This window comes from Canis lupus, chromosome 5 (genome assembly GCF_048164855.1).
Source record: "Canis lupus baileyi chromosome 5, mCanLup2.hap1, whole genome shotgun sequence".
Classification (NCBI taxonomy): Eukaryota; Metazoa; Chordata; class Mammalia; order Carnivora; family Canidae; genus Canis; species Canis lupus.
The window spans coordinates 55,435,895-55,460,614 of record NC_132842.1 but is presented as its reverse complement, the minus strand read 5'-3'; the positions used below and the strand labels follow the sequence as shown (position 1 = coordinate 55,460,614).

Genomic DNA, 24,720 nt, shown 5'->3' with positions numbered 1-24,720 from the left:
ATGTTTAAGGGGATCCCTGGGTGGCTCAGCGGTTTAGCGCCTGCCTTTGGCCCAGAGCGTGATCCTGGAGTCCCAGGATCAAGTCCCATGTCGGGCTCCCTGCATGGAGCCTGCCTCTCCCTCTGCCTGTGTCTCTGCCTCTCTCTCTCTCTCTCTGTCTCTCATGAATGAATAAGTAAAAATCTTTAAAAAAAAAAAAAAAAAAAAAAAACCTAAGAGGCGCTAGGTATCTCAGTGGTTGAGCGACTGCCTTCAGCTCAGGTCATGATCCTGAGGTCCTAGGAGTATCTCCACCTGCCTCTTCCCCCACTCATGCTCTCACTCTCACTTTCTGTCAAGTAAATAAATCTTAAAAAGAAAAGAAAAGAAAAAAAAACAAAAATAAAACAGGAAAAGGGAAAGCATTCAAATGCCCTTTAGACATTTTTAAATTTTTTTTTTTATCATAGGCAGGTCAGGTACTGCTTATTCAAAAATATATGAACATTTTCATTTTAAAAAGCCTTTTTTTTTTTTAAAGCACTTTAAGCTGTAGCTTCCACGGGAGCAGAAATCCTACCTGGTTTTATTTACCAAAAAAGTGCTTGGTTTACAGTAGGCCGTTTACAAGCTACACAAGTGGAAAGACAGGGCAAAGAATAAGCATGCAGGGTGGCTGGTCTATAGTGGATTGAATGATGGCCTCTCAAAAATATGTCCACACCTGAATCCCTAGAACCTTTGATTATGACCTTATTTGGAAGAAGAGTCTTTGAGGATGTAATAAAGGTAAGGATCTTGAGATAAGATCATTCTGGATTCTATGGGTGGGCCTGAAATCCAATGACAAGTGTCCTTATAAGAGAGATCAGAGCCACAGAGTCACAAGCCAAAGAAACACCTGGAACACCAGAAAAGAAACTGGCAGAGGCAAGGAACACAATCTGCCCTAAAGCCTTCTTTTTTTTTTTTTTTTTTTTTTTTAAAGATTTATTTATTTATGATAGACATGGAGAGAGAGGCAGAGACACAGGCAGAGGGAGAAGCAGGCTCCATGCACCGGGAGCCCGACGTGCGATTCGATCCCGGGTCTCCAGGATCGCGCCCTGGGCCAAAGGCAGGCGCCAAACCGCTGTGCCACCCAGGGATCCCCTGCCCTAAAGTCTTCTGAAAGAGCCCAGCACAGATGCCTCCTTGATTTCAGACTTCCAACCTCCTAAACTTGAGAATAAATTGTTATTTTCAGCCCCTCAGTTTGTGGCAATTTGTTATGGCAGCCCTAGGAAACTAACACAAGGACCATACAACTATACAAGTTATAATACCAGATTAAATAGGCTGGTTTCCTCTCTAAAGATCACGGTAAGAATCTCATATCAGGTAATGGAAGGACCCTCTGTGCAAAAGTGAGCACAGGTGAAGTTTCTATTTATTTATTAAAAAAGAAATTTTTTTAAGATTTTATTTATTTATTCATGAAAGACATACATAGAGAATGAGAGAGAGGGCAGCCCTGGTGGCTCAGCGGTTTAGTGCCACCTTCGGCCCAGGGCGGGATCCTGGAGACCTGGGATCGAGTCCCAGGTCGGGCTCCCTGAATGGAGCCTGCTTCTCCCTCTGCCTGTGTCTCTGCCTTTCTCTCTCTCTAGGTCTCTCATGAATAAATAAATAAAATAAAATAAAATAAAAGAGAATCAGAGAGAGACAGGCAGTGACTGTCTACATACAAAGCAAGTGACTATGTATTCTATTTTTATTTATTTTCTGAGACTTATGTTGATGCATGCAATTCTACATCATTCATTTTAACGGCTAAAAATTGTATTACTCACCTCCCAATACTGGCCACTTAGATTGTTTGTTAACTTTTGCTGTGTCAATGCTACAGCAATCTTCCTTGCACCTATCTCCTCATATAGGCACTAGAGTGTCTCAGAGCATAATCCTAAAAAAGCAATTACTCAGTGCCCTTTCTTTTGAAAACTTCTTTTCCTATGGTGAACAGCCTTTATGACAGTATAAAAGTGTGCCCATAATTAAGTTCTGTTTTAAGTCATCTCAGCAAACATAGTTAGCAAAAGCATTTAGAACAAAAAGCAGTACATTAATGATAAGTTACCTGTGCAATATTTTGAGAAGACATAATCGCCTGGTTATAGAATATACGGCCAAAGTGATCTCGATCTGGAAATATATCTGCTTGGAAAGGTAAGTTTGCTCCTCCAGAATCAACTGAAGACAAGGGAAATGACAGAAGTAAGTACATCTCTGAGTGAACAAAATACCCTATACATAGAGAGACATGTGTCAATGACAACAACAGTTCTTAATCACATTCACCAAAAATATGCCCCACCATTCTAAGCTATTACAGCAACTTTCTTCAGTTCTCCAACACAGCCAAAAACTTCTCTGTTTTCCCCAAATCTGTTAGGCTCTCCTCCCTGTGCAAAATTCCACTTGAAAGGTTTAGGACACTCTCTCCTTTGAGGGTGCAAGCCTCAGAAACACCATATATTCTTAACCAGTTCAGCTAAAAAAGTGACTTTCCCTCTCTTAAACCACTACAAAAATACCTACGGAATTCATGGGAAAATTTATCATATAACTGGCCATGGGACTGTTTTTACTGCAGAGCGGAGAGGGGGATAAGAGCGTCTGCTAAATTTGGAACAGAGCATGATGACTTCATAGCTGTATGATTACTGGCATGTTTCCTAGCCATCCTATGCCTCGCTTTCCTCACCTGTGAAATGACAGTGACAAAACTAGCTCTCCCAGGGAGCTGTTCCTGGGATGACATGAAATAATGTATGTAAAACACCTAGTTCAGCCCAGAGTGAGTGCACATAGCAATGCTACGAAAACTTAGCTAGTTCCAATGCCTACTACTCTTGCCTACGTACACTAAGACCTTCATTGTTATTTAATACATGACATGCTGTCTCCAATTCATTCAAGCTTTTACCCAAGACAGAGACAACATCCCCTATGGAGTTTGGCCCAGCACCTGTAAGCAGTAGGGCCTCATTTGCTGTTTTCTACACGTACAAAAAGAATTCACATTGTGAGTCAACCAGGTAAATACACTTTTGCAGGAAAAAAAAATCTCTACGTCAGGACTGTTTAAATACCCACACAAATGAATAATATACACATGCTGGCATTTCATCAACCTAAACCAATATCCAATATCCAGGCGGTATCAGTTTTAAACTGCCTTGCTTTTATGTTGCTTTTGAAATACTCTTAGACTTAAATGTATTTTTAATTTCAAATATAAATTTATTTTCATTAAAAATTTAATTTCTTTAAACTGCATTTGCTGAAATTATTCAAGTATTTAACAAAGTACCTAGCACTCAAGAGATACATAAATATTAGCTATTATTTTTTTCATAGTTTGAACTCCTTAAGGTTAAGACAAAAACAAAATACATAGAAGGAAAAAATCCACACACATGTAAAGAAAAAACTGGCATACATGAAAATACTGTCAGAGGTTATTCCTGTGATGTTATTATGGGTTCTATTTGGCAACATGGTGGTGAGATCTTTTCCTCACCCTGTGTGCTGAGCAGCAGGTAGATGGAGGCCAGGGCCTGAGGCCAGAGTAGCACCCATCTGTGAGCCCCAGGGTGGCAGTGGCAGCTCAGGGTCAGGTGAGAGAGCCCCACAGAGAAGATGCCCTTTGGCTCCAGGTAGGAGCTGCCCCCTGATTCTGTCCCAGAGCTCTTCTCTGCCCCTTGGTTTTGTTTATATAAGGCGCCCCTTCATTTTAAACGTTTTCTGCTGGGTCTCACAGATGACAGAGGAGTTCAGGACGCAGCCCCCGCTTACTAGGACTAGTTCTCAAAGAACAATTATTTCTTTTGTAATTATGGAATAAATCAACAGTTTTTAAAAAATACCCATTGCTGATATCATATATAACCTTCTAAACAGTATTGTATTTTACCAGCTAAAAATAGTTCATTTTATAACTATTGTGACTTGCCCAAGTAGATGCAGGGGAGCCTGTTTTGCATTGCAATTTCTTGCGCCCGTAAATGTTTCTTCACAGTCACTGGGTAATAGGTACCTCCTTTGATGGTGGCATCATTGGCAATAATCATGCATTCCACTCTGAAAGGTAGAATTTGATTAGGAAGAGAATAGGAGAGACTTCTTCAAAGTTTACTTATTTTTTTAATACATTATCTTATTTTATTCAAATATCAGTCTGATCACACATGGTCCAAAACACTCAAATAATAAGCCATATAGAGATGTTAAAGATTGGTCTTCAAACATTACAGACAATGATGCCACACTTGCCTATGATCTCGCCGACATAAAACCACATCCACACCTCGGTGGCCACCAAATCATTCAGCAGAGCTTCCCTGTGAACTGTTTGAAGCTACCAGTTTGAGCACTCTTGACTATTTTTTTCAAGCTGTAGCTTGAAATAGCTGTAGGGATCTCAGCAGGGGTTGGAAGAACCAGCTCAACCCTGGCATAGTGCCCAAATGTGGCCGATCGAGGCTTCAAGTAAGTGACAGCAGCATTCACCAGTGTCAGAGCCTTCTCAGCGAGGTTACGGACGAACTGGGCCATGGTTCCAGGATGGAAGTTCTGTCACCCCAGACCTTTTTCAAAGTCTAAAGGCCAATTACATCTCATTACAAGACACCCCAATACAACATTCAACTTCTAGTACATTCCACCAATGACAATCATTAGCAGACAATCTCATGATACAAAAACAAGCTTTAATCACAGTTCACACACTCACTTATGTAATAAAAAATGATCACTATGAACAACTTTACAAACTCACACTTGATTTTTAAAAAGTCATCAGTCCTGGGGGTGCCTGAGTGGCTCTCTCCATTAAGCATCTGCCTTTGACTCAAGTCAGGATCTTGGGGTCCTGGGATTGAGCCCTGGGTCAGGTTTCCTGCTCAGCAGGGAGTTTGTTTCTCCCTCTTTGCCCCTCCCCTTGCTTGTGTGCTTGCTCTCTCTCAAATAATCTCTAAAAAGTAAACAGTCATCAGTGCTGTATTAGCTGTGAAAAACTAACAACCTCAGCCACAGTTCATAAAGGTTCTTTTACAGTAAGATAATGATACAAAAAAAAAAAAAAAAAAAAATCCAAGTCTCAAGAGTGAGAAAATCCATCATAGTAAACCACTAAATTTCCTTGTAGGAAGGTTATTTTGCAAAAATGAAAGTTGACACACCAAAGGAATTTATTTTTTTTACATTTTCAAAAGTTTTTCAATGCTACTACCACATGCTTTTCTATAAAACTAAAAGATGTTTAAAATACAGTATCTTGCTTAAAGTAGCAATAAAAGAAAACTATAAGAAGAGTGTATTGAAAACATATACTATAATGCATCATCAATGGTACTTTCTCACCAAGACCAGTTGGTTGAGTGTTACACCCACAAACACCACATAAAGAGCAGAATGGTGAACGCAGACCACCTGTAAGGGAAACTGCTTACCATTGCCAGGAGACGGGAAGGTCAGGGGGCTGCCTGGAAACTTGGGTGAACAGTGTGTTCTTTATAAAACTTAATCTTCTTTATGTTTACAATATTATTATTATTTTTTAAGATTTTATTTTTAAGCAATCTCTACACCCAACATGGGGCTCAAACTTACAACCCCGAGATCAAGAGTCGTATGCTCGACCAACTGAGCCAGTCAGGTACCCCTATTTATGGTTATTTTTAAAACTCTCACTTTATATTATTTTTAATTGTAAAAATCAAGTCATTGAATCCCTGTTTGCAAAGAAAGTAGGGAAGAGTGGCTGAATAGTGGCCTGAGGTAGCACTGTGCTCCCCTCACAGGGTGTGTGGCCAATTAGAGCACCAATGTTAACCACTATAAAGCATTTATCCACATTATAGTTAATATTTTAAAGTGGAATGCCAATTCTTCATGACTTTAGTAAACAAACTAGACTTCAAAGGGAATTTAAGCTTACAGTGGTTGCTAAGGCTATCATCTCATACCCCCAGAGCATATTCACGCTCTCCCGCCCTGGGGGTGGGGCCCTGCAAAAGCTCACCAAGCTCTGATACCAGAAAGGACCTATGGAGTCAGAAAAGCTGTGGTGAAATTCTGGCTCTGCCACTTGCTAGACATGTGACCTTCCGTAAGAGACGGAGCCACTTGTTTATGAAAAGGTCACAGACATGTTACAGAGTGAAAAATAAAATGAGTCCACAAAAAGACCTGCACTGTACACCTATTGGTTCTACCTACCCAGGATCTACTACTTTGGTGACAGAACTAAACTTTCTTTTTTTTTTTTTTAAGATTTTATTTATTTATTCATGATAGAGAGAGAGAGAGGCAGAGACACAGGCAGAGGCAGAAGCAGGCTCCATGCAGGGAGTGTGACGTGGAACTCACACCCGGGCTGCCCCAGGACTAAACTTTTTTTTTTTTTTTTTATAATTTTTTTTATTTATTTATGATAGTCACACACACAGAGAGAGAGAGAGGCAGAGACACAGGCAGAGGGAGAAGCAGGCTCCATGCACCGAGAGCCCGACGTGGGATTCGATCCCAGGTCTCCAGGATCGCGCCCTGGGCCAAAGGCAGGCACCAAACCGCTGCGCCACCCAGGGATCCCCTAAACTTTCTTTCAGAAACTGCCTCTTACCAAATTCATGTGGACTGACCCCCAAAGCCTATCTTCAAAGGTATATCCAAGAACCAGGCCTTTCTACCCAGAGTCCACCCTGTGGTTCAGTAATGGGCTTGGACCCCAAATCTAACCCCATACGAGCTCTCCTACTTCAGCTACTGATCCTCCGGAATAGAAACCAGGAATGCCTATGGCTAGCTCTGTCTCTGGGTTTAAAAAGCTTATCTAGGAATAAAACCAAAAACCAGTCTGTGACAACACTGTTTGAACTCCTAAGTTCCAGCGATACCCACACCTGTCAGTTAAGGGTCAATAAATCCCTCGTTTTCCTCAAACTAGTTTGAGCATCTACCATTTGCCAGAGAAAGAGTGGTGACGATACATACAAACACACTATTTACGTAAAAAAGATCCATTTAAACTATTATGAACTGCGACTTTACACCTAGTAAATAAGTGAACCTTTTTCAGTCATAATATCCAACACTACTAGCACAGCCCCTTTTCTAGGGAAAAGGGAAGTCTTTCCTTGGCCTGGGCCAAAATGGAGAGGAGTCTCGTGGGAAAAATGCATACGCTCAATATGAAACTAAGATGGTTTATAAATAAATTCTATACAAGTTTTCTCATTAAATTTCTTGAGGTCGGGCAGCCCGGGTGGCTCAAGGGTTTAGCGCAGCCTTCGGACCAGGGCCTGATCCTGGAGACCCGGGATCGAGTCCCATGTCAGGCTCCCTGCATGGAGCCTGCTTCTCCCTCTGCCTGTGTCTCTGCCTCTCTCTCTCTCTCTCTATGTCTCTCATAAATAAATAAATAAAATCTTTAAAAAAAATAAATAAAAAGACAAAAACATGTTAAAAAAAATAAAAAATAAAAATAAATTTCTTGGGGTCTATTAAGAAATGATCATGGAAGGGATCCGTGGGTGGCTCAGCAGTTTAGTGCCTGCCTTTGGCCCAGGGTGTGATCCTGGGGTCCCGGGATCAAGTTCCACATCGGGCTCCCTGCATGGGGCCTGTTTCTCCCTCTGCCTGTGTCTCTGCCTCTCTCTCCTCTGTGTGTCTCTCATGAATAAATAAATAAAATCTTAGGAAGGAAGGAAGGAAGGAAGGAAGGAAGGAAGGAAGGAAGGAAGGAAGGAAGGAAGGAAGGAAGGAAGGAAGGAAGGAAGGAAGGGTGGATCATGGAGCCTGTATCAATATACCTAACACTACTGGAAAATATATAAAAAGAGCAATAAAGGTATAAAAGTTTTTAATGACTTTCCAAATAGCTTTGGCTCTATGAAGTTTCCAGGCTGCAAGGAAGAAAGCTTCTATCTACTCTGTTATCCACAACTGCCTGTCTACCCTCAGTGGCAAGAGTATCAACTGTATTGTAAATCTCTTAAAGGACAGAGGTGTTTCTCTTCGTTTCCTCGTTTCTTCCTCTTGTTTCAGGACAACCCTCTAATGGTAGCTACTATGACTGTTTCATTTTATAACGAATCATATTTTCCTGATGGGAAAACCAAGGTAGTGAGTGGTCAAGGAATTTGCTAAAGGTGAATGAAACAGCTACAAAATGCTGAAGCCAGGATTCTAACTGAGGCTGATAACTCCTGAACTCATACGATTCCTAAGTGCAATTCAATTTCCTTCCAAACTGAGAACCTTATAAACTGAGAACAAGGCACCAAGAAAAAAAAAATGAACATGAAAAACACAAAAAGCATCAATAATAATGAAATAGTAGTACATGCACAGGAAAAGTAGAAGGGCATGTTCCAACATGTTGACCATCATCATCACTGGAGAATAGAATTCACAGTACCTACCCTACTTACTTAGTTATTTCATGATTATGAATTTAGTTTAGCGCTGCATTGTTTATTTTTTTTAAGATTTATTTATTTATTTATGATAGAGAAAGAGAGGCAGAGACACAGGAGGAGGGAGAAGCAGGCTCCATGCCAGGAGCCCAATGTGGGACTCGATCCCAGGACTCCAGGATCGCGCCCTGGGCCAAAGGCAGGCGCCAAACGGCTGAGCCACCCAGGGATTCCCAAGTTTATTCTTTTTTTAAAGGTTTATTTGTAAGCATCCCCTAAGACTCTAAGAAAAAAAAAAAGTCTTCACGCTGGGTGAATATTAAGCAAATCATAGCTTGCAAAGAGTTGTGGAGGAGTGTTGGGGATACAGGAAGGAAGAAGCTACAATGGCCAGTGGCTGTAGCTGTACCTCCCCCGAAGGCACCAATCATAGGAAGAAGGTGGAGGAACACACACCATAAACCACCATCTGTGTCAAAAATATAACTTTAGCAGGCTCAGGATCCAACCACCTGAGGTCCAAGCTGAGCTCCACCAGTGGCTTGATCTCAGGTAAGTTATTTACCTTGCTAAGTCATTTACCAGGCTTCCTTACCTGCCTAATGGTGATGATGACAATAATACCCATTCTCACAGAGCTGCGGTGATGGTTACAACTAACCAGTGGGAAGTGTTTATTACAATGCCTGCCGTGCTATCCTGAGATGGTAAATGTCAGGCCGTACATAAATATACACGAGTAAATTTAACTTCTAGCAATCAAGATTTCCTAAGTCTACAGTGGTTCTCAAATGTTAGCATTCGAGAAGCTTGGAGGGCTTATTAAAAGCACTGATTGCTTGGTTCCACCCTCAAAATTTGGTTTAGTTACTTTTTTTTTTTTTTTTTTTTTAAGATTTTATTTATTCATGAGAGACAGAGAGAGAGAGAGAGAGAGGCAGAGACAGGCAGAGGGAGAAGCAGGCTCGATGTAGGGAGCCAGATGTGGGACTCAATCCCAGGACTCTAGGATCACAACCTGGGCCAAAGGCGGCACTAAATCGCTGAGCCCCCCGGGCTGCCCTAGTTACTTCTTTTTAACTAGGCTCCATTCCCAGCATGGAGCCCAATGAAGGGCTTGAACTCACAACCCTGAGATCGAGACCAGACCTAAGATCAAGACTTGGGCACTTAACCAACTGTGCCACTTACATGCCCCTAATTTGGTAACTTCATGAGAAGACCTAGTAATCTATGTTTCTTTTTTTTTTTTTCCAAAGATTTTATGTATTTATTCATGAGAGACAACACAGAGAGAGGGGCAGAGAAACAGGCAGAGGGAAAAGCAGGCTCCATGCAGGGAGCCCGACTTGGGACTCGATCCCGGGTCTCCACAGGATCACGCCCTGGGTTGAAGGCGGCGCTAAACCACTGAGCCACCCAGGCTGCGATTTTGCGTTTCTGGGCGCATGTACCGTGGGCGAACTCCTTTATCCCCCTCGGTATCCTGTGCTCGGTAAATAGGACAAAATTTTCTTTGGAGGGGGGTCTCTCTTTAATGAGATAGAGCAAACATCAGCAAAGTTATTTCCAGAAACTTCTAGTTCACCATAATCTATGTTTCTAACAAGTTCTAAGGTGATGCCAATGCTACCTGGGGAGCCACACTTGAAGAACAACTTCTCTATGACACTGGTTTTTCACCCTAGATATGCAAGAGATCCTTGAAAAATGATAGAAGCCAAGCCCACACCTGAAGATTCTGATTAAGGAAGAAGGCTGGGATTCAAGACCCAGGACCTGTGCTGGGTTTTCTTTCCCTCCTTCAATCTTTGTCTCTAAAGCTCCACAGGTCAATCTAATACACGTCAGGGTAGAAAGCCTTAGTCCTACAAAATACAAACAGCAGAAAACTTGCACATTCATACGCAAAGCCGTGACGTGCATTATCGAGTTGAAGTAGAATACTCACCCTGATACTCTCCCAATGCCTGTAATAATGCTACCAGCAGGGACCTCCTCATTAACATATAACTTGTAACCTGCAAACTGAGATAATTCCAGAAACGGAGACCTGAAGGGAAGAAAGGATATCGCTTGAATTAAAGTCATTAAAAAAAAAAAAAGCATATTTAAACAGTTATACATGGAAAAGAGTGATGAGCCAATGTTTCAAGCATGCATGCTGTACACATACAAAATCTACAAAAAAAAGAATATTGACCCAAAATCTAGTGTGAATATGTTGAGGATTTACATGTTATAGCCATACAACAGAACACGAGGTACCTATTTTTAAAAGATGTTGTACAAATGTGTTTATTAGTAGGGAAAGAGACCAGCACCTAACACTCACGGAAGCTCCTACCCCACGCCAGGCTCTCTTTTAGGAGCTCCAGAAACCTGACGCATCTGTTCCTCAGAACCACCGCCTGTGGTGGAGCCTATCATGATCCCCAATGATGCATGAGGAAACTAGAGCACAGAAATTAAGTCACTTGTCTAAAGTCACACAACTAGTAAGTGGCAAAGCTGGGTTTTAATAAGCAATTTAACCCCAAAGACCAGGCTCTTTGCCAATTTATTACTCTGCCTTTCACTTACTTAAATGTCCAAGATCCAGCAAGTAGGAGGAAAAAGGTGTTATAAAATATCACATTTAGTATGATTCTGTTTCTCTAGTTAAAAAAAAAGTGTCTAAAAAAAAGGGGTACCTGGGTGGCTCAGTCAGTTAAGCAACCGACTCCTGGCTTCAACTCAGTTCTGGCTCAGGTCATGATCTCAGGGTCATGAGACTGGCCCCACAGCAGGCTCCCTGCTCAGTAGGGAGTCCACCTCCACCCGCCCAGCTCGTGCTGTCTCGCAAATAAATAAGTCTTTTTAGAAAATGTGTCTAACACCTATACACACAAGAATATTCTAGAAGGATATAAACCTCGTGTTAACAGTGCCCGTCTCCAGGTTGGGAGTACGGGTACATGTCGTAAGAAATTCTTTTGGGGTCCTCATTCCCTTTTCTCCACCTGCACTCTCCACCTCCCATTCCAATCCTTCAGGTAATCCGTTGGGTTAGCTCTGTCTTGACAACATGTCTAGTCCCTAACATTCTCATCACCTCCACTACTATGACCCTCATCCAAGTCATCACTGTATCTTCTTTAAATCACTGCCACAGTGCTCTCTAATCTCATCTTGGTGCTTCCACCCCTGCTGCCCACAGTATTCTCCCAAAACAGCAGCTACAATAACTCTTTTCAAATTCATGTCAGATAGATCATAATAGTCTCCTGTTTAAAACCCCACAGAGTCTCCTCACTTCTCCCAGATAAAAGCTGAAATTCTTACACTGACCTACAAGATCTTACAGAATTGAACCCTATCTCCTACTACTTTCCCCTTTGTGCCTTCAACCCCTAACCCACTGGCACCCAGGGTTCTCGAGTCTATCAACATACCCCACACAGTCCCACCTCCGGGCCTTGCACTGGCCATTCCTTCTGTCTGTAACACCCTTACACCAGTATTTTCAGGGCTCTCTCTCTCATTACTCCTTCAAATTGTTACTCAGATGTCATCTGCTCAATGAGGCCTATACCCTCACCAACTTACTTAAAACTACCACTTGACCCTCATCTTTCCCTTACTCTGTTCTTGCTTTTTCCCCATGACATTTATCACCTACTATACTATGTAACTTACCACAATAATCATTTATTTTCCATCCCCTCCTGCTACAATGTAAACTGCATCTAGGCAAGAACCTTTGTCCGTTTTGTTCACTGACCTATCACTAGCACCTAGCACAGTGCCTGACACTTAGTAGCCTCTCAATAAACATTTACTGTCAAATCTTACGGAAAGAACCAGAATTTAAAATCATTTATTTATAAAACTGTCTAAGCAAGTACCACAGACGAGAGAACACGGAGTTAAGCACTCGGGCTTTACCAACCCTGGGTCTATGAGATTGTCCACTCTTTCTCTGGCTAAAAGTTTTCCTCTTGATATGTGGCGTTCTCGGGCTTTCTGGCTGCCTCCTATGATAAAAAGCATGATTCGATTAGATTGACATCATGTAAGGTCTCCAATTAATTTAAGGCCAGAAAAACATAAAACAGTACCAAATAGAGCACGATTTTAAAACTTCAAAGTGTCTTTTGAGAAATGGCTAATTTTCAGATCCACTCAACTTACAAGCTTTATTTTCTGATATACACAAATGGGAATTTAAAAAAATAAAACAAAACAAAAAACAAAAATAAATAAATAAAACAACTGATCTCTGATTTCATACATTTTCTGAATTCATTGGAAATTACTTAAACAACATAATACTTAAGTAGTAACATAAATAAGTAAATAAATAACAGTAAGTCATAGCATAGATTACCTAAATACCATACTATCTTCTCTGCAACTCCTAAGTTGTAAACACATTGTAAATACCTCCTCACCTCGTGGTTATTTATTAAGTACCTATCACAAATACCTAGCCTCTGCTACATACTACAAAATTTAAAAAATTCCAACCTTCATGTATACCAGGCAAAAAGCACTATTTTAGAAATGACCTCCACGACAAGCACCGCAGGACTTGCCTAAAGGCACGAGGCCCACGTTTCACACGGTCTCCAAATGGGAGACAGTTGCACACCTAATACATCAACTAAAATTTAGTCCACTTGTGTTAGCATCTTCACTCAGATGGTCTTTGGGGTTTCCTGCTGTTGTTCTAGACCAAGGACATGAGGGCAGGTGAGGAGCCCGCCGGGGTAACCAGGGAGGCTCTGCCTAGGTGCACAGCACACCAAAGCCCACCCGGCCACAAGGACGGCCGCTGGCTCACTGGCTCAGGAATATGGACAGCTCACTCTCAGCAAGCCAAGGGATCAGACCAGAAGCAGAAGGATCATACAGTCCCTCAGTATGTGCAGTTTCACTGCTGCCTACGAATTTTATCTTAATGTGCTCTCATGCTAATGAAGTGTTTGGCTATTTAAGAAAGCTACTTCTTTGGGGTTCTATTTTTTAGGAAAGAAAACGAGTTCTTGTCTTTTTCAAAACAAGCTCCCAAGTATTACCTTGCTTTTCAAACCAGGCTTCTTTACTCTATCCAGGGGATCTTTTTTTTTTTTTTTTTTTTTTTCCTGAAGAGAAAGATGGCATAGTTCTAAGACTATATCTGCCTTAAGCTTACCAAGAAAATTCTATCACACATCTCACCTTCTTTTAAAATGAAAATAACTCTGGGAGGCAAAACTTTACTTCCAAAAGAGTGTAATGAGGTCAAATCACAATATTGTTTAAGGGGCACCTGGGTGGCTCAGTGGTTGAGCATCTGCCTTTGGCTCAGGGAGTGATCCCGGATTCCCAGGATCAAGTCTCCCATCTGGCTCCCCATGAGCAGGGAGCCTGCTTCTCCCTCTGCCTGCGTCTCTCTCTGTCTCTCTCATGAATAAATAAATAAATAAAATCTTTAAAAAAATAATAATATTTAAAGAAAAAATGAACCTAAGGCACTGAAAGGAAAGCCAGGCCTTGGTGCGGGTTTTTGGGGAGTTGGGTGACATAAATGCCTACAAAGAGGACAGGAGGGGAGGGGTGGCAGGAGAGGGTGGCATATCACTGAGGTGATAAGATACACACACATTCTTTTGCAACAACTTAAGACAATATCACTTTTCCTTAATTCTGCCTAGAGTTCCAATTTGCAATTTGGAATAGCTAGTGAATTCCAGTTTTATTAGGAAAAATCAGAAAGAGGGTCATCCTTGATACAGATTCTCATATCATAGAATTAAGCTCCTTCCTCTGGCTTTTAAACTAGCCTAGGGTATGTGGGCAGCCACGATAATAGTGTGACACAGCACATTCGTTTTCCAAAGATTCTTCTTAAAGACCCTACACCGTCCCTATTCCCACAGACTTGGAGACAGGAGGAAAACCAGTTTCCTTCAATCTCCTACAGCATATTATACTGATTCCAATACATACATTTTGTTCACATTTTAACATCCCTGAAATCAGGAAGCATTTTGGAGTTTATGGGATCTTTTCATTGCTGTTACCAGGGGACAGTCACAACACATCTGCCTGCCTCTGGCAACACAGCACAAATGTCACTTCAACTGTGCTACACGCATTGCTAGAACTACATGCACAGAGTGAGTTAACTTCCATTTTAAAATGTCTTCGGGGGTGCCTGAGTGGCTCAGGGTGCTGGGGTCGAGCCCTGAGTTAGGCTCCTTGCTCAGCGGGGTGTCTACTTGCCCCTCTCCCTCTGTCCTTCCCTCCACTCATGCTCCCGCCCTAATAAATAAATAAAATCTTTGAAAAAATTAAATTAAATATCTTCAAAAACTACACAAGCAGGCAGCCCAGGTGGCTCAGCGTTTTAGCGCTGCCTTCAGCCCAGGGCGTGATCCTGGAGAACCGGGATCGGGTCCCGCGTCGGGCTCCCTGCATGGAGCCTGCTTCTCCCTCTGCCTGTGCCTCTGCCTCTCTCTGTCTTTCATGATTAAATAAATAAAATCTTAAAAAAAAAAAAAAAAACTGTGTCTCTGCCTCTCTCTCTCTCTGTGACTATCATAAATAAATTAAAAAAATAAAAAAAAAGGGGGATCCCTGGGTGGCGCAGCGGTTTGGCGCCTGCCTTTGGCCCAGGGCACGATCCTGGAGATCCAGGATTGAATCCCACATCGGGCTCCCGGTGCATGGAGCCTGCTTCTCCCTCTGCCTGTGTCTCTGCCTCTCTCTCTCTCTCTGTGACTATCATAAAAAACAAAAAAAACAAACAAAAAAAAAACTGGGATCCCTGGGTGGCGCAGCGGTTTGGCGCCTGCCTTTGGCCCAGGGCGCGATCCTGGAGACTCGGGATCGAATCCCACGTCAGGGTCCCGGTGCATGGAGCCTGCTTCTCCCTCTGCCTATGTCTCTGACTCTCTCTCTCTCTCTCTCTCTCTCTCTCTCTGTGACCATCATAAATAAATAAAAATTAAAAAACAAAACAAAACAAAACAAAAAACTACACAAGCCTTATCTTTAGGGCATTAAAAGACCCGGTTTCAGTCACCAAAACTATTTGTGTTTTTCTATATTGATAAAGTAATTATCACCCAGCTTTATAAGAACTAGGCACTTCTGAATCTTTCATAATAGCCCTTTGATTAACTTCTGTTAATCAATGTATTCAGTCTGGATATCATTGAAATACACAGTAAAAGGCGTAATCCTTTGTCCACCCACACAAATGTCCACCCACACTCCTCCTGCAACTCTACTTGCTCATACAGGAACAAAAAGGGAGATGAAAGTTTCCTGAGAAGAAATGTGAAAATCTAAACTGCTATAGTAAAAATGACAGAGATCAAGATATTCCAAATGTGTTTCCTCTCGGATCTTTTTTCTTTTTTTTTTTTTTAAGATTTTATTTATTTATTCATGAGGGACACCGAGAGAGGCAGAGACACAGGCAGAGGGAGAAGCAGGCTCCCTGTGGAGAGCCCCATGTGGGACTCCATCCCACAACTGTAGGTTCACGACCTGCCTAAGGCAGATGCTCAACCACTGAGCCACCCGGGTGTCCACTCTTGGATATTTTCAATTAATTCTGATTAATATACTACATCAAAAGAAGACAAAATTGTGTGTTTGGAGTAATGTCTATAATTCATACATTCACTCCTAAATCTCAAGTTACAAATGAACTACTTAAAATATACAGGAAAGATTAAATAAGTGGATCAAAGTTGCTTTATTATTAGAGCAACAAATGCGTCTAGCTCACTCTCAAATTCTAAAGGACCAAAATACTGATCTTATTTCTTCCCCAATAAACTACACAAATGAAAAAAAACAAAAAATAATAATAATAAACTACACAAATGGATAGACAACTTTATGTAGATGGGCTCTCTGTCCATCTGCCATTAAATAATTACCTTGCCTCCACTCTCAAAATCCTCACAGAAAGGGGGATCCCTGGATGGCTTTAGCACCTGCCTTTGGCCCAGGGCATGATCCTGGAGTCCTGGGATCGAGTCCTGTGTCGGGCTCTCTGCGTGGAGCCTGCTTCTCCCTCTGCCTGTGTCTCTGCCTCTCTCTCCCTCTCTCTGTGTATCTCATGAATAAATAAAAAATCATTAAAAAAAATCCTCACAGAAAAAAATGATATAAATAACATTTTTATTTAAGCTAAAGAGAAACTCAAGATTTCTCTAAATTAATTCCCTAATGACTGGTCCTGGAAGTGTATCCTCTAAATGTGATAAAATCATACCTAAGAAGGCAACAGTACTATTAAATCACAGGTTTACATATAAAACAGATGTCATCTCTGAGAGCATTGGGAAGAACTCTTTTACTCTTTTTTCTCACTTACTCATTTATTTATTTTACACTCATTGAGAACTAAAAGGACAATCCAGGAGAAATCAAGGCAAAATTATTTTCCTTGTGGGCATGTTATCACTAAGGGGAGGCTGGCAAAAAAGAAATAGGCAGGTCAATATACAATATAGTATTAGGTGGTGATAAATGTGTTGAAGAAAAAAGCATAAGAGAATGAGGCATTAGGAGGTAAGCATCATCAAGAAGGGTCTGTGGGTAGGTGACTTAGTTTTCCTTTTTTTCATGTTTCATTTTTTAAATTTAAATGCAACTAATTAACATATAATGTATTACTGGTTTCAGAGATAGAGGTCAGAGATTCATCAGTCTCATGTAAGACCCAGTACTCATTAAAATACATGCTCTCCTTAATGTCCATAACCCAGTTACCCCATCCTCCCACTCTAGAGCTCTTTTTAAATGAAGGCTATAAAATTCATACAGCTCTTCCTAAGTTAGCTACTTATAATATATTAAGAAACTTATTTTGGAAATGGCTTTCAGTTTCAAGTCACCTAGGCTTCTTTTTTTTTTTTTTTTTTAATTTATTTATTCATGAGAAACACAGAGAGAGAGAGAGAGGCAGAGACACAGGCAGAGGGAGAAGCAGGCTCCATGCAGGGAGCTTGATGCGGGACTCGATCCTGGGTCTCCAGGATCACACCCCGGGCTGAAGGCGGCACTAAACCGCTGAGCCACCGGGGCTGCCCAAAGTCACCTACGCTTCTAAAGTAAACTGTCACATTGACCAATATGGCACTGTAGAGTTCAATGTGGTATTTGTTTATAAATTAATATTTTACATTCCCCACATGATGCAATTTCTTCCAAGCAAAAGGAGGTCTATTATGTTCACAACTTAAAAACAGAAAATATGGAAAAGAGGGAACCCTCTTGCACTGTTGGTGGGAATGCAAACTGGTGCAGCCACTCTGGAAAACTGTGTGGAGGTTCCTCAAGAAGTTAAAAACAGAGCTACCCTACGGCCCAGCAATGGCACTGCTGGGTATTTACCCCAAAGATACAGATGCAGTGAAACAGCAGGACACCTGCACCCCAATGTTTATAGCAGCAATGTCCACAATAGCCAAACTGTGGAAGGAGCCACGACATCCTTCGACAGATGATGGATAAAGAAGATGCGGTCTATGTATACAATGGAATATTACTCAGCCATTAGAAACGATGAATATCCACCATTTGCTTCAACGTGGATGGAACTGGAGGGTATTATGCTGATTGAAGTCAGTCGGAGAAGGACAGTCATCATATGGTTTCATTCATATGTGAAATATAAGACATACTGAAAGGGACTATAAAGGAAGGAGGGGAACTGAGTGGGGAAGAATGAGAGAGGAAGACAAACCATGAGAGACTCCTAACTCTGGGAGACAAAGGGTTGCAGAAGGAGGTGGGGGGTGGGGTGGAGGATGGGTTAACTGGGTAATAGGCACTGAGGAGGGCACGAGATGAGCACTGAGTATTATACTGTATGTTGGCAAATCGAACTTAAATAAAAACAAATGCTGGGAAGCCCAGGTGGCTCGGTGGTTTAGCGCTGCCTTCGGCTCAGGGCGTGATCCCGGAGTCCCCAGGATTGAGTCTCACATCGGGCTCCCTGCACGGAGCCTGCTTCTCCCTCTGCCTGTGTCTCTGCCTCTGTCTCTCTGTGTCTCTCATGAATAAACAAATAAAATCTTTTTTAAAAAATGTAAAATACATAAAATAAAATGATAACTAAAAAAACAGAAAATAATGACACCGCAAAGTTCTTATCTCATTAGCAATAAACCCATATAAGAATTATTTCCAAGTTATATAACAAAGCAAAAAATGCATAATCAGACAAAATTAGTATATAGGATGAATAAAAACAACGAACAGAAAATATTTCCAGTGCTTCAGGAGAAACAAAAATTTCAATGGATGCTATCACTGAAATAAAACTGCAAGAAGCAATACTTTAAAAAGTGATGGACCTGATATTTTACTGTTCCCCAGATAGTGGCAATGCTATAGGGGCAGAAAAATTGGCCAAGTAAGAGGAAAAAATAAAATGGCAACATCCAGAGTCAAAGCCTGCTGCTACTAGTTTTTCCTAAAACCAGTAACTATCAAGGAGCATCTTCATTAACAGCATAAAATGAAGAATAACTGAGTGCTTACCTAATCTTATTTTCTCTGCTCGTTCATGGAGTTGATCTACTAGTGCTTTCATCTGTTCATAGTTCTCCTAAAACAGAAACAAAGACAGAAAGGGAGAGTAATATTAGAAAACGATTATCTTTTCTTTTCCAGTCATAGTAAGAGTTGATGAGAACATCATGTGCCAACTCCATGTGGCTTCACGTGGGGCCACCTGCCACCCATGTGGCCTCCATCGTGTGTCACTCCATCGGATGGGAAAGAGGCATTCTCGCCTCTCCATTTCTGCCCAAGCTCCTCTTCACCACTACCTTCCCTCTCTGGTCCATGAATCCAAATCTTACCCTCTTTGAATCAGACACCATGTTCCCTCTCATCTCTAACCCCATTTCTGGTCACTCCTATTCATTTTAGCATCTTTTTTCCGTAAGCATCAAGTGAAGTTAATTGATTTCTGTTTCCCTGTTTTAAGGAACATAAGCCCTTTGAGAGTTAGAATGCCATCTTACCTTTTGTGTCCCATCAATCACTGCCCTGAGGGAGTTTCTAACCAATGCACAAACACTGACAAATTATACTTAAAAAACAGAGCCCAAAGAAAACAACAGATCCTATTTTGTTTTAAAAGGAACAAGATTCTATGTTTGCATGTCTTGAAAAATTTTCTAGGGGATCCCTGGGTGGCTCAGTGGTTTAGCGCCTGCCTTTGGCCCAGGGCGTGATCCTGGAGACCTGGGATCAAGTCCCCCATCAGGCTCCCTACATGAAGCCTGCTTCTCCCTCTGCCTCTCTCTCTCTCTCTCATGAATAAATAAAATCTTTTAAAAAATAATAAAAATAAAAATTTTCTAGAGTAATATACAGGAAAATATAAACTGTGAGAGGTGGAAAAAGGGTAGAGGGCCTAACACATCACCGTTCTGTAAATTTTGTTTGATCAGCTCATTCTTTTAAAACAAGTAGCTAGTTATTTTTGAATATTCAGAGTTTAATCCACTAACACATTTTGCTTCCCACCATGTCTTTCACATCTCTGGTGGTTTAGTTCCTTTTACATGATGTGATACTAAGCAGCCTTCCAGCTGTTCAAAATAAAATTTTTAAAAAAGATTTTATTTACTTATTTATGAGAGACACAGAAAGGCAGAGGCACAGGCAGGCTCCCTGCGGGGAACCAGATGTGGGACTCAATCCCAGGACCCCAGGATCATGACCTGAGCCAAAGGCAGACGCTCAACCGCTGACCCAATCAGGTGTCCCCCAGCTGTTCAAAATTACATGAATTTACAGTCTGCATAGTAGAGCTCTATTATTTATTTCCTACAGCTCTAAGAGCTCCCAAGGTCAAAGTTTATGCTACATTCTCTTGCTCTGCAAAATCCAGAAAACAAAAGAGAGAAGCAGCATATTGTAAGGGAAAGAATCTTTGCCCTTAAGTAGGGAAGTCCCAACCCCTGAACAGTTCCAGTCTACTGGGAATCCCTGGGTGGCTCAGCGGTTTAGCGCCTCCCTTTAGCCCAGGCCATGATCCTGGAGTCCCGGGATAGAGTCCCACATTGGGCTCCCGGCATGGAGCCTGCTTCTCCCTCCTGCTGTTTCTCTGCCTCTCTCTCTCTCATAAATAAATAAATCTTAAAAAAAAAAAAAAAAAAAAAAGCCCTGTCTACTCACCCTGTGATCACTTCTCTTCCAGGCCCAAGCCCTGTCTGAGGGCAGATAGCCTGCCAGGAGTAAACTCCAGAATCTGCCTAGAACATTGTTTCCCAACCTTGTCTGGACACTGGAATCACTGGGAAGCTTCGAAAAATAAAAATAAACCCTCAGAGATTCTGATGTCATCATTCACACATATGGCCTGGGCATTAGGCACTTTAAAATTTCCCTGAGAGGGACGCCTGGGTGGCTCAGTGGTTGACCGTCTGCCTTCAGCTCAGGTCATGATCCTGGGGTCCCAGGATCAAGTCCCACATCAGGCTCCCTGCAGGGAGCCTGCTTCTCCCTCTGCCTGTGTCTCTGCCTCTCTCTGTGTCTTTCATGAATAAATACACAAAATCTTTTTAAAAATAAAAATAAAATAAAAGTTCCCCAAGGATTCAAATGGCCAACCAAAAATAGAGAAACACTGGCCCATAGTCTCCATTTCTAAGTTCGACTCAAGGCAAACTGGAAACCCACCCCAAAAGGGGGTTTGGTAATAGGCCAAGAGTTCTTTCATCACCAGAACCTCTTCAGATTACCATAGTGTTTGCTGATATGAATAGCATGAAGCAGTGGAAGCCAAGAACTTTGCTCACCTATTGAGCCCACGATACAGATCCTTTTCATTCACATTTGGAAAATTCAGAAACCCCTAGCTTTATGAATCGCCTTAGAAAGAAACAAAGCTCTTGCACCAAAGCATGTCTGTTCAGCCTGTCACCAAGAGGTGGCATTAGAGCAACACGTACAGTGCCACTTGACGTGAACGAAGAGACTTAAACAGCCTAACATCTCACGCCTAAAGGGAGCCACCTTTGTATGGAGAGCCTCCTGGGTTAAGAACTAGTCCTAGTAAGCGGGGGCTGCATCCTGAACTCCTCTGTCATCTGCGAGACCCAGCAGAAAACGTTTAAAATGAAGGGGCGCCTTATATAAACAAAACCAAGGGGCAGAGAAGAGCTCTGGGACAGAATCAGGGGGCAGCTCCTACCTGGAGCCAAAGGGCATCTTCTCTGTGGGGCTCTCTCACCTGACCCTGAGCTGCCACTGCCACCCTGGGGCTCACAGATGGGTGCTACTCTGGCCTCAGTCTACCTGCTGCTCAGCACACAGGGTGAGGAAAAGATCTCACCACCATGTTGCCAAATAGAAAGGGAAGCAGATCACTCCACTGCCCAGGGAAAGTCATTTTTTGCTTATTTTCTGCTTAAAGTCCATCTTGTCAACTTCTACCTTTATTCTAAGGTTAAAAATCCACCTCGTAGGTAGCTGTTTCAGAAACCTTCTTTTTTTAAAGTATGCTCTCAGCCTAAAATGGGGCTTGAACTCATAACCCCTGGGGTCGAGTTGCATGCTGTACTGACTAGGCCAGCCAGGCACCCGCCCCTCAGGAACCCTAATCTTAAGAATCCCCACAGATGGTGAAGCACCTTCATCAGGGAGGCAGCCTTCCCAAATGCTCCATTGTTTGGAATTCTACTTTCTCTGCCACTCTCAGCTCAGTAATTTCTTCAATTCACAGACTGACTGATTCTGTGATTTTTTTTTTTAAGATTTTATTTATTTATTCATGAAAGACAGAGAGAGAGAAAGAGAGAGGCAGAGACACAGGAGGAGGGAAAAGCAGGCTCCATGCCGGGAGCCCGACGTGGGACTTGATCCCGGGCCTCCAGGATCGTGCCCTGGGCCAAAGGCAGGCGCTAAACCGCTGAGCCACCCAGGGATCCCCTATTTTGTTTTGTTTTTTAAAGATTTTATTTATTTATTCATGAGAGAGACACAGAGAGGCAGAGACACAGGCAGAGGAAGAAGCAGGCTCCATGCAGGGAGCCCAATGTGGGACTCGATCCTGGGACCGTGGAATCATGCCCTGAGCCGAAGGCAGACGCTCAACCGCTGAGCCAGCCAGGCGTCCCTGTTTTGTTTCTTAAATGGAGAGAGAATCTTTCTTTTTTTAGAGAGAGCTTTAAAAAAAAAAAAAAGATTTTATTTATTCATGAGAAACATAGAGCGAGAGAGGCAGAGACACAGGCAGAGGGAAAAGCAGGCTCCTCGCAGGGAGCCCAACGGTGAACTTGAACCCAGGACTCCAGGATCACAACCTGGGCTGAGGTGGCACTAAACCGCTGGGCCCCCTGGGCTGCCCCAGAGAGAGAGAGAATCTTAATTAAGCAGGCTCTGTGCCCAGTGTGGAGCCTGATGTGGGGCTTGATCTTACAACCTCGTGATCATGACCTGGACAGAAATCAAGAGTTGGATGCTTAACTGAGTGAGCCACCCAGGTGCCCCATTAAGTTCCTCCATTGAACTTGGAGTCACATATTGAACAATATACATGGCCTGCCTTTTCATACAATGTATTTATCAGATTATTTTTTAATCCAACCACTAGCAAGTAAAGAGATTCAAGGTTAACAGTTTGGATGAGATTCATTTCCACAAATGCCTTAAGCTCACAATGAGCAAGTCTTTTGTCAAAAATCACAGAATCAGGGATCCCTGGGTGGCTCAGTGGTTTGGTGCCTGCCTTTGGCCCAGGGCACGATCCTGGAGGCTCGGGATCAAGTCCCACGTTGGGCTCCCGGCATGGAGCCTGCTTCTCCCTCCTCCTGTGTCTCTACCTCTCTCTCTCTCTCTCTCTCTATGTCTATCATAAATAAATAAATAAAATCTTAAAAACAAAACAAAACAAAATAAAACAGATGAACATAGGGGAAGGGAGGGAAAAATAAAACAAGACGAGATAGAGATAAACCGTAAGAGACTCTTAAGTCTAGGAGACAAACAGGGTTGCTGGAGGGGAGGTTGGGTGGGAGGGATGGGTTAAGTGGGTGATGGGCATTAAGGGGGGGGCATGTGATGTGATGAGCATTGGGTGTTCTATTCAACTGATGAATCACTGACCTCTACCTCTAAAATGAATAATACATTATATGTTAATTTATTTTAAACTTAAAAAATAAAAACAAATTTTTAAAATAAAGATTGTCTCCCTCTGCCCCCCCCAATAAATAAATAAATAAATAAATGGAATGTAATGCAAATGGAAAAAAAATCTGAATACCTGTTATCTCAACAAGGTATGTGAAAGGGTAACACATTTACCTAGGAATAATCCTACTGTTAGTTTAAAATTGATAAAATGAAGAAAAAAAGGTTTTTTCCAGTGACATATGGGGCTAATTCTGGAGCTAGTCCATCCAGTCATTATGACATTCTATCGTCTGCTCAGCCCTGCTTAGCCCAACACACTAGGAAACAAAGACAGGTTACAGCATGGCAAAGCAAAGACGCAGGGGTTTCGCTAACATATTCCGCTCCTCTTAAATGGAGTTCTTAACTGTTAATGGAAAAACGCTGGGATGCCTGGGTTTACAAATAAATAAATAGGGACGCCTGGGTGGCTCAGTGGTGGAGCGTCTGCCTTCGGCTCAGGGCATGATCCCAGGGTCCAGGGATTGAGTCCCCACAGGGACCCTGCTTCCCCCTCTGCCTGTGTCTCTACCTCTCTCTCATGAATAAATAAAATCTTTGAAAATAAGTAAATGAAATATATTTTTTTTAAAGTTAACTTTCTTCCATGGAAATTTTCAAACATATACAAAAACAAAAAGACTAGCATGGAATGCAGCCAATGTCATTCAACAATTACCCATATAAGGCCGAAGTTGTTTTTCTTGCCCCCCACCCTGAATCATTCATTCATTCATTCATTCATTCATTTAGAGTGAGTGAGGCAGAGAGAGAGCACAAGTGGGGTGGGGGGAGCAGAGTGAGAGGGGCAAGCAGACTGCCCACTGAGCAGAGAGCCTGATCCAGCTGGCGAGACTCCATCCCAGGATCCCCCGACCCGGGCTGAAGCCAGATGCCCAACCCACTGAGCCCCTAGGCACCCCACCCTGAATTATTCTGAAGAAAATCCTAGACATAGCACTCCATCCGTAGTCAGTGTTTCCAAATCTCCAAAAGATGAGGGCCATTCTTGATTATCAATAATCTGCTAATAACATCAAATATCCATTAGTGAAGACATTTCCTCAACTGGCAGATGGATGTTTTTTTAGTTTGC

The 24,720-nt window shown here is 42.2% G+C and overlaps 1 protein-coding gene and 1 pseudogene across 1 annotated transcript in view; both read right to left on the bottom strand.

Moving 5' to 3' along the window:
• The window catches only part of MCCC2 (methylcrotonyl-CoA carboxylase subunit 2), a 73,465-nt gene that overhangs the window by 44,583 nt on the left and 4,162 nt on the right, over positions 1-24,720 (bottom strand). The window contains exons 2-6 of the mRNA XM_072826749.1: positions 18,975-19,041; positions 12,373-12,457; positions 10,393-10,494; positions 3,977-4,104; positions 2,099-2,211 (exon numbers count right to left, since the gene is read on the bottom strand). Of these exons, the coding sequence (XP_072682850.1) occupies positions 2,099-2,211; positions 3,977-4,104; positions 10,393-10,494; positions 12,373-12,457; positions 18,975-19,041 (495 nt within the window). The remainder of the gene's footprint in view (positions 1-2,098; positions 2,212-3,976; positions 4,105-10,392; positions 10,495-12,372; positions 12,458-18,974; positions 19,042-24,720) is intronic.
• LOC140632990 (ATP synthase subunit g, mitochondrial pseudogene) lies at positions 4,144-5,063 on the bottom strand (annotated as a pseudogene).